This window comes from Harpegnathos saltator, unplaced genomic scaffold (genome assembly GCF_003227715.2).
Source record: "Harpegnathos saltator strain DR-91 unplaced genomic scaffold, Hsal_v8.6 scaffold212, whole genome shotgun sequence".
Classification (NCBI taxonomy): domain Eukaryota; kingdom Metazoa; phylum Arthropoda; class Insecta; order Hymenoptera; family Formicidae; genus Harpegnathos; species Harpegnathos saltator.
In genome coordinates, this window is record NW_020229998.1 from 492,017 (window position 1) to 502,500 (window position 10,484).

The following is a 10,484-nucleotide window of genomic DNA, read 5'->3' on the forward strand; positions in this document are numbered from 1 at the left end:
CTCAACTCCATGGGAGAGTCTACGTCAGATCGCTCGCTCGGCGAGAAAGATATTCCGGCTCGTCGTTCCCGTCTTCTCTCGCCCCCGTCTCGTCTCGTCTCACCTCGCCTCGCCTCGCCAGCCTCCCGCCTCCGCTCGTTATTTTTATTTGCCGATCTCAAAGCGTCGCCGCGCGCTGTTGTTTAATCTTTCATTCCGCGCCATTTGTGATAAAGGGACCACCGGCATCGCTCTTTTCCACGGCGACACCCCGCGCGACCGCCCTCTGCCTCTTCGCGCCGCTTTTCTCGTTTGGCTTTGATTTTTCTCGAGACGTCCGCCGAGAGAAGCATTCCGTCGCATGAATTCTTAACCGGGCGAAATTAGCGAATTAAAAGTGCGAGAGGGACGGAAAAACGCGCGTACCTGGGACAGACCGCCGCCGCCGCCGCCGCCGCCGCCGCCGCCGGAAGGAGACGGAAGCAGAGGAGGAGGAGAAGGAGGCGGGTGGTGGACGAGCGGCGGGCTCGGAGAGTCCTGAATTCAGAGTCGCCCGTCCTTTTCCCCGTTTTACAGCGGCGACGGCGGCACCTCGTAAATACGGATATGCAGCCTCGTTCCCAAACTGTTCGGCGCGCGGGGCCGAGAGGCGGGGAGCGAGAGCGGCTTAATTTTTATTCATGCGCCGGCGAAACGGCAATTTTTCGCAGTATTAAGTGGGCTTTAAAATTGTCCGGTCAATTTCGCCGGCAGGACGTGCTCCTTTTTTCAAGCACCGCTAATCATCGCCGCGACACCCTCGCGCACTGCCGAGCAGGCGGAACGAGAGCCTCTCCTCTCCTCTCCTCTCCTCTCCTCTCCTCTCCTCTCCTCTCCTCTCCTCTCCTCTCCCGTACCGCTGGTGTCCTCGCGATGTGGACACGGCGAGCGAGTATCACGTCCTCGTCGTCGCGAATATCACGTTTTCCGTTCCGATATTTCGCAAATTGCTTCCTGCGGCGAGACGGCCACGCCGTCAAGATGGACCTGAAGACCACGTGCTCACCGATAACCGTTTTTCGTAATGCGGATTGCGGACTCGCTGATGGAGGGCGGCTCGTCATTAAGTCATAGATGTTACCGAAATTACACGCGCGGATTATACCGGCACATTCGCTCGCTCCCTCTCCCTCTTTCCCCTCTTTCTCCTGTCCTCTCTCGCGCGACGCTCATAATCACACGCCCGGGGGTCCTTTGAAGACCGATGCCGCCGGCAGCAGCGGCTGCTTTTCGCAGCGGCGATTTTCGCAGTCGACACACGCGCGCGCGCCCGGTTAGCGGCTCCGGGAAAACCGATTAATCTCTGGCGCGCAGGGTGGCCGATCATTAGATTTTGGCCGGGAAATTGAGTTTTGCCGGCTGCCGAAGGGATAATCTTTGGTAGCCTCTGCTGCTGCTGCTGCTGCTGCTAGCGCGCGGATTCTATCTATCTTCCTCCCCTTCGCACTCTCCGTCTCTCTTTCTCTCCTTCTCTCTAACTCCCTCTCTCTCTCTCTCCCTCCCTTTCTCTCTCTCTCTCTCTCACTCTCTTTCTCTCTCTCTCTCTCTCTCTCTCTCTCTCTCCCCGATATCGTCGCGTTCGCTTACGAACACATGTATACATTCGCACGTATGCGCACGTGCGTGCGTGCGAACGTGTTGTGTGTGTGTGTGTGTATTCTATATCGCCGCGCGTTCACGCGCTCGCGCGGTCGTGCGCGCTTGCGACCGATGGTGGCGGCGCGCGTAACTTCGGTTCTATTATTGAGCGATCGGGCGATCGAAAAATTCCCGCGCTTTTTCGCGTACTGTCGCCCCGGTGGGGCGTCCGGATCTCTCATTGGCTCGGCCGTTTGGTCATCCTTGCGCGCCGCTGGGCGCGAGAGGGGGTGGATGGACTCTCCGCTCTCCGTTGCTCTTGCTCTTATTCTCTCTCTCTCTCTCTCTCTCTCTCTCTCTCTCTCTCTCTCTCTCTCTCTCTCTCTCTCTCTCTCTCTCGCCCCCTCGCTTTCTCCCCTTACTCCTACCCCTATCGCGCGCACAGCTCTGCACCCTCACCAGGTACTTGTCTAGGCTACACAGATATTGACCAGTTATCGATATCGCGGACAGTCGTCGATATTATATTCCCTGTGCCGCCGGTATGGCCCCTCCACCCTCCCCCGTCCGCCCCCACCCCAACCTCGTTCTTTCGTTTCTCGCTCGCTGTCCCCCGGCCCCGGCACCCCCAGAGCGTGTTCTCGCAAATTTCGGTTAATGAATTATATGTATAATATATAACAGCGCGCGCGCGCTTGCATATATGCGCGCGAACGATGTAACTCGTGTGCATATTTGCGGAGCGTTGGGACGAGGATGGCAGAGGTGGGTGGGCAGGATGGTAGGCGGAAAGGAGGGCGCGGGAGGGAGGGTGGCACGTCGGTACGCCGGCGAATTCCCGCCGATTTTTGAACGCGAGCGACCAATCGCCGCGTGCCCTGCCGCGCCAGAATTTCATCGAAATGAGAAATCAATACGCGGCGTGAACGCTATAACGGGATTGTTTCGTTGCAAAAATGCCGGCGGTTCCCGAGTAGCCGCCGCCTTGCATTCGCGTTATCTCGATTAGCGATCGCCCGGTGCAATTAAGCCGCGCCGACGCTATGCGCGACCGTCATTTTTCCGATTTTTGCGGGAGCGCGCGCGCAAGCGCGTGAGCGGCACCGCGACGGGAAACGAGTGCGACTGAGGTGCTGAGATGAAAGAATGAAAGAAAGAAAGGAAGGAAGAAAGAAAAAAGCCGCCACGGAAAGTAGGAGAAAGCCGACCTCGACGTGCGGAATCGCTTCCGTAGAATTGTTATCGGCTGCGAGCGCAGTCGAAAAAATTAATGAACGTCACACTCGCGCACATTTTCACCGTCGTCTTGTCACCGTTGACTTCTTCGCGTGCGACAAAGACGCGACAGCGATTGCCGTCGTGGTATCGATGTACGAACCTCGACGATCACGATCGATTCGTTGCGAATTATCGAGGAAGATTGCTGGCTCGGTGGAACATATGTGTGACGGACGGTATCACAACTCGACGACGAGCTCGTCGAGTTTCGCACGCTACGTGGATATAAATTCCGCAGCGCCGAATCTCGTTAGAGATTCTCTCCTTAAGACATCCGAAAATAGAAATATTCCGATTCTCGCGATTAAACTACCGACTACCCGTGAGTTTCGCGGGGTCGTGAGCGTCACGAGATACCGCTGCAAGTTCCGCACCCCTTTTCTCATTCAAGTATTCAGCCGGCCGATCGGTCGGCCGGTCGGTCGGTCGGTCGGTCGGTCGGTCGGTCGGTCGGCCGGTTGGCCGGGGGCTGCATACGGCTGCATTTAAAACATTTTATCGGTACAAGTGTAGAAATTCAAAGCGGCCCTCCATGTACGCGCGTGCATATACGCCCAGCTCGAGCACCACCCTGCGGAAGAGGACGACGACGAGGAGTGGGATATGTGGGGAAGGGCGGTTATTAATGTAAGGGGTGGCTGAGCAGTAGTTATTTGGCTGTGGGTGGTCGAGAGAGAAAGAGAGAGAGAGAGAGAGAGAGAGAGGCAGGGAAAGGAAGGGTGAAAGATAGAGACAGAGAAAACAAGCGAGCGAGAGAGGAATGGGAGGTCGAGAGAGATGGGCCGGCTAAAATCAATGCGAGTCCTTCTTTCGCCGCTATTTACGGTTAAGAAAAGACAAGCTCGGCAGGCGCGGCGCGGCGTGGCGCGGCGAGGCGAGGCGAGGCGAGGCGAGGCGAGGCGCGGAACCGCAGTGGAAATAAAAAGATAAGCGCGAACGTGGAAAACCAGGTTACAGGCGGGATATTCTCGTCAAACCCGCGGCATCTGCTTTTATAAACCTGATCGAGCGTGCGGCGACTGGCGCGAGCCGAGCCGAGTCGAGTCGAATCGCTCGTTTGCGCGTGTGTGTCGCGAGGAATATCGCGAATTCGTGTCGCGAACGTTCTCCTCGATTTGAGGAATGTTTGAGAGAACGGCTCGGTGAAAGAAAGTAGGAGGAGAGAGATAGAGACAAAGACAGAGAGAGAGAGAGAGAGAGAGAGAGAGAGAGAGAAACAGAGGAGAGGGGGGAGAAAGGAAGGCAGGATGTTACGTGTTACATTACGTTTGACGTGGAAAATCTCCATTTACTTTGTCGACGATGAGCCACGTCTCGATTGTTACTTAGGCTCTCGTGCACCTCTCTCTCTCTCTCTCTCTCTCTCTCCCTCTCTCTCTCTCTCCCTCTCTCTCTCTCTCTCTCTCTCGATTTCATCGGACCGACTCCGACTGATTCTCGATTAAATAGCTCGAATACCCCGACGTGGGTGCGCCTTTTTTCTCGTTGCCTCGTTGCAAAGCAAATCTTCGTTAAGGTCAACGAGATTTTTCCAAGGGTCGAGAGTCTAGTAGTAGTCGTATACGCGCGCGCGCGTACACGGCGCTGACCGTTCGCTTGCGAGGCTAATACCTTCCGAGTGACTACGCTCATCCCTTAATGAAATTCTTTCTACCCGGACGCGACCCATTGGCTGCCTTTGCTGCCAGATCGGGTTTTCTCATTATTGCAAATCCTTCCTGCCGGCCCCGGCCGGTCGATGTTATTTTAGTCGCAGGCCATCCCGCGCGCGATTGCAGATGCATTATTGTCTAAATATCGGAGGCTTCGTTGTTGGTCGTGCGAAAGCGTTGGCTGCATATATCGAAGAGATGCGTACGTGCGTTCGTTCGCTCGTTAATTCGTTCGTTCGCTCGTTCGTTCGTTCGTTCGTTCGTTCGTTCGTTCGTTCGTTCGTTCGTTCGTTCGTTCGTTCGTTCGTTCGTTCGTTCGTTCGTTCGTTCGTTCGTTCGTTCGTTCGTTCGTTCGTTCGTTCGCTCGCTCATTCGTTCGTTCGTTCGTTCAGCAGAATCTACCGGGCGTATGGGAATATTTTACTTGCGCGCATGTTGCATGCACAAAGCAATTTTGCACTGGCGCGCATTCAAGTTAGTCACAATCGGGACGCACGATTGCCCGTACAAACAATAACTGCATATTAATTTATTGATTATTGGCTATAGCCCGCGCTCACGCGATATATAGTATTCATAGAATTTACTATAACAGCAATATATATTCGCGCACTAATTTATTGACCAATAACTCGGCGGCGATTTTGTAACGACGAGCCCAGGGCGAGCGGTGATGCTGCTGCTGCTGCTGCTGCTGCTGCTGCAGGTAGTGGTTGGTGGTGGTGGTGGTGGTGGTTGATGGAGGAAGAGGAGGAGGAAGAGGAGAAAGTGCGCGCGAACGCCAGCACGGAGGAGGGAGGTGGGGTTATAACGCGTATTATTATGCATTAATTTATACGGGCGTTGCCGATTTAATAAGTCGGCACAACGAAACAACGAAGAAAAGCACACCGAGCCGATCGGCGTGTCGCGATGCCAAACTGTCTCTCTGCTCACGACTCTGTCTCTGCGGCAGGGCCGACAAAGAAGCAACTCTGCTGGCCGATTCACATTCGTTCGTCCATCCATCCGTTCGCTCTCTCACTCACCCGTATGCAGTCTTGTGTGCTGCTGCACGTGGCTGAGCTGCTTGAACCTGCGGTCGCAGTAGCTGCACTTGTACGGCTTCTCGCCGGTGTGGACCCTGATGTGCTGCACGAGCTGGTGGTTGCTGGAGAACGACTTGAGGCACTGCTGGCACTGGTGCGGCTTGACCTCGTTGCTGGCGATCATGCCACCCGGTCCGACGCCGACGCCGACACCGACGCCTAGGCCGGCCAGGCCGCCTGCGACGCCGCCGCCGGGCCTCGCCGTCAGTGCACCCGCGCCCAGCTCCCTCGCGTGCATCTGCATCGCGCTCTTGTGCATGAAGATCTGCGAGAAGAACTGCCGGGGTTAGTTGGTACGCTGTACTTTTCGCCGAGCAACGGGGGATGGCAGATCGACCCTGACCGCGCGCCCCTCACATACTCCTCATACTATTCCCTGTTCCTTCGTTATTTCTTCCGGTCGATCTCGCCATCCTTCATGTATCTGCCAAAGCCGAGGAGACGTCACCTCGCCGCCACACATTACACACAATTACGCGACCCAGCTCTTTGCGCTTCGGCAAGAAGCAAGGGGGGAGGGGGTTGTAGCGTGCTCGCGGAAAGGTGGCGGCACGAGGTGACCTCCAGGCGAAACGTCCGTACCGTGAAACTGATTCTGCAGCAACGCGTAGCTGGTATTAGTATCCCCGTCGGCTTAACTCATCTCGCGACTCTAGGCCGACGGAGGGTTTCGAAATACAAAAAAGTACGCAAGTCGCGAGTTGCTGCCTTCGGAGGGGGAGCGCCTCTAATAAGAGCACATCGTTCCGAGGTACGGCGTTCTCCGTCTCAGCTTTGGCCGATTGATAACGCACACGGTTCGATCGATCCTCGTATATATATATATATATATATATATCTCTCTCTCTCTCTCTCTCTCTCTCTCTCTCTCTCTCTCTCTCTGAAGCTTGCGCTCTGAACTTCTCCGCTGATATGTCAAGGCTAGATCATGAGTGTTTTGAGTTGCGCGAGAGCAACTCGCGCGAAATTGCACCGCGCAACGTCGTATCGTCGAGCCCGAGTCGAATGCCGGTGTTTGAACCTGGCTCGGCGATTAGAAGTTACCACCAAGGTCGCGCTAGCAGAGGGCTGACCCGGGTCGAAATTTTCGTTCCGCATTGACCCCGCAGATTCCGTCGAACTTGAAGGGCCAACACCAACCGGGAGGAGAATCTCGTCGAATAATATCGCAGAGACTGTTGGCGCTCGACATTCGACGCTGTGAAATGATCAACATTTCACTGCCGTGTTCGAAAATGTCGGGGCGCTTAAAGAAGAAGCTTGTTTCAGGATCATTTGCTGTTCGGCTGCCATATCTCGATGTTTCGCCCGCGTGACTAGTGTTTTCTTAGTTTCGACAAACAATGTGTTAATCGTGCGATTCTTGCTCGACCGCATGTCGAGCGCATGTGGCGGTAAACATAACAAATATTAAACAGTTAACACGAGGATAAATAACGAGAGCAGCGGGTGTAAAAACACCGTCCTCTCTATAATCTGTTACCAACATGTTTGTCGATAACCGTGATGAAAATTCTGATAGGAGACCGAAGAGGAGCGAAATTGGCAGGAGAGACTGTAAGAACAACGGTAGCGCTCGTGCAGCAGCGGTACGACGAACCTCTTGGAGCTTGACTTTAGATTCAGCAGGAAGACATTTTGCATTTTGCGCTCTAATTAGAAATAAAAGAGGACGCTGGACGACGTCGGTCGGAGCCTGCGAAATGTTCTAAAAGTTGTTGATCTCGCGAGCGTTCAGTCAATCTATCGGCGGTTATCGTTTCCGTCAGTCTTCGAAATATTTAATCGGGCTCCCCTCGTCATTGACATCGCGTCGCTCAACGCACTTTTTCCCAATCGAGTCGTAAACACGACTCGATTGGGAAAACGATTACGAGTGTTGATGTTGGTTAGTGTCAGTGCTACGACGAAGCAGCGGGCAACAAAGAGTGCTGGATCGGCAAGCCATCCAGGACGCCACGACGTGGGCACATCGCGTCAACCTGGTGAATCGAATCGTTCGTTATGCAAAATTACTTCAATTTTAATGGACATTTGACGAACTCGCCGAGAATAAGGAGATATCCCGAGTCGAAATTTAGGTCGGCATTCATAGCCGGCATTAGCCGTCATCTTGTCGAAATAATTATAACTTTATGAATCTTCCAATATATTCGTTAACACGTACCTATTTCTTATACTTCAACTTATTTGATACGGTTTGCTTATTTTATACAACAAGAAACATTGATCCGAACGGCGTTCCGTGAATACGAATTTGTAGTTCATTCGTGTCCTCGATCAAGAATCGTAAATTATTTGCACCTACGAACACACACCTGCCTCGAAATCTATCGCGGGGGGATTGATTCGCGCGGGTCTGATAACGCTTCTTGAGCCGCGAATCTTTGCTTGTTAGCGTTTTTCAACGTCTTCTCTTTGTTTCCGCTTATCATCGTTACCGAACTCTCAAGTCTCTAAATGTTTACCGGCGCACACTATTATTGAACATACAGCGGTGTGACCTTTGCTCTTATAGCCCACGTCGGCTCTTTTCGGGGCTACAAATCTCATCGAACTTGTCGCATTTACCCGCGATTTTTATCGAGTTATTTAATGATTAATCCTCACGTGTTCCCTCTGCGGTAACGTAACTCGCACAATTAGCGTCACAACGCGTCGGAGTTCAGAGTTTCAAACATTCAGCGCGATATTAAAAGAATAGCAAAAAGAATCCCGTATAATAAATTCAGCATGGAGAGTACGAATACAATGAGAAACCATTTCGCAGCGTCGAAGTAACAAAGTATGTATAATGTATCTCGAGAGGGACTCGAGAGGGTCCGCGTTGCGCGCCCTTCAATCGGCGATGACACTTGCAAGGTTAACGCAGAAGCAAAATTTCGATTCGTGCGAGAGGCAATGTTTATAATTGCGGAACGACGGTGCGACTTGACCTACTGACCGACACAGCGACCTCCGATTCCGCGAGCGAGACGTCTGTCGTGTGTGTGTGTGTGTGTGTGTGTGTGTGTATTGAGTCTGTGTGTGCATGTGCGCCGAAGCACGGCGAAATTTGTCGCTCGGATCGTTCTAAGCCGCCGTCCCGATTATCAGTACTGTTACCGCATGTTTACAGTACACGTTTACCGTACCGTTACACGGTGCTTTACGTGAAATGCGACTTTTCGAATTTGCACGCCCGTCACTCGTGATACGTCCGTGTACACACACGCCGCGGTGACGCGTGGCGCGCATCGGGGGCCGGCCTCTCTATCGCGCGTTATCTAACGTCCCACATCCTTCGACTTGGCGCGCACTCTCGATCGCGCGAGTGCTTACAATTTAACGGCTTCGCTTCCATCGATCCGCGCGCGCGGCACGACGCGAGTCGCGGCAGGCGGAGGCTCGCTCGGGACAAAAATCGCGGAGAGTGCGCGGCGCGTGGCGGCGGCGCGCGGCGGCGGGGCTCAATCACACTCCTCCGGTTCTTCCTGAGCGCCGCGAGGAAGAACCGAAACTGACAGAGAGAGCCGGCCAAGCCGGGCCGAGCCGGGCCGGGCCGGGCCCGCGTGTGTGTCGAGCCGGCGGAGGAACGTTCAATTTCGGCTTCTCCTCCGCTCGGGGAACAGGTGTTGCGCCCACCGCGGGTGTGGGTGTAGGTGAACGAACGAAAGGGTTAACGTTAAGGCCGTACAGTCCGGGGCAAGAGTCTCGCCGGGCTGTCGAGCCGATCGGGATTTGGCTGCGAGGGAGAGAAGGGCTGAAAGTTGGCGGAATTAAAGACGAGTGGAATCGGAGGAGTCGCCCGGAGAGACGGCGGAGAAGACGGACTCGCCACGCGGGGGGGGGATTTTATTAAAATATGTTAAAACTGTAATTAAAATCGAAAAATCTCGCGAGAAGTTTTAAGAATCTTAGGTCACCCCCTTCGCGCGACGAGGAGGAGGAGGAGGAGGAGGAGGAGGAGCGTCGTCGGGAGCAAGAGAAAGAGAGAGAGAGAGAGAGAGAGAGAGAGCGAGGGAAAGAACGAAAGAGAACGAGAAGAGGCGAGCGGCCGGCGACAGAGACAGAGAGAATTGAAATTGTCACCGGGGGGTTCTCAAGTTTCCGCGAGTTCAACCCTTTCCCTGCGCTCGCGCGTTCGCGTCGTTCTACGTGACTGCCGGATACTTGACGGCCGACAGTGGGCATCCCTGGACTCTTTAATCCCCGTGGGAGAGGGAGAGCCTGCGCCGCCCGGTTCGCGATTTTATTCCGCGCCTTTTTCCTCGCCCGCGCTTCCTCCGCCGCGCCGCGCCGCGGCCGGCCAGGCCCGTTCGAGCGCGGAGCGGCCGGCTGTTGTTCGTCGCCGATTTGAATGAAATTACTGCTGTTTTGCGGTGCTATTCGAGCCGCCATGACGGAGGGTTACGGAGGGAAACGGCGATGTACTCGTTTAATCGATGTACGAACGGCTGCGCCAATATATCTGGCGATACCCCACGGGGTTCGCGTGCGCGTATCGCCCGTCGCGCCCGTCGTATCGTATCGTAAAAAAGAAAAAAGATTCCTTTCGCCGGACGAGCGACGTGTCGAGGGGAGGGTCGTCGGGAGGGACGAATGCACTCGCTTCGGCCCTTGCGCGCCGAAAGGAAGCGGACGGCGACTCGACGCGTATTTCCGTGCTGCGTAATTCCAATTTGCCCGTTTCGATATCTCGGAGACGTTTGTAATTGCTTGCCAACACAGATTTTCCTCCCTCACGCTCCTTCCCTTCCGTCGTCCCTCGCGAGCGGACTTTCACGATGATTAACCGGCACCGGGAGTGACGGAAGGGTTCGTGAAAAACGGTTTGACCCTCTGCAGAGGCAGAGATTCGCGTCGCGAATTTCTAACCGCTCTTTCCCCC

The 10,484-nt window shown here is 54.6% G+C and overlaps 1 protein-coding gene across 20 annotated transcripts in view; it reads right to left on the bottom strand.

Annotated features, from left to right (window-relative positions):
* The window catches only part of LOC105185357 (zinc finger protein 628), a 64,765-nt gene that overhangs the window by 47,869 nt on the left and 6,412 nt on the right, over window positions 1–10,484 (bottom strand). For 19 of the 20 annotated variants that reach the window (XM_025298256.1, XM_025298248.1, XM_025298253.1 and 16 more), the window contains exon 2: window positions 5,555–5,891. In XM_025298256.1, coding sequence (XP_025154041.1) covers window positions 5,555–5,891 — 337 coding nt within the window. The remainder of the gene's footprint in view (window positions 1–5,554; window positions 5,892–10,484) is intronic. The other variant, XM_025298245.1, reaches the window with a different exon arrangement.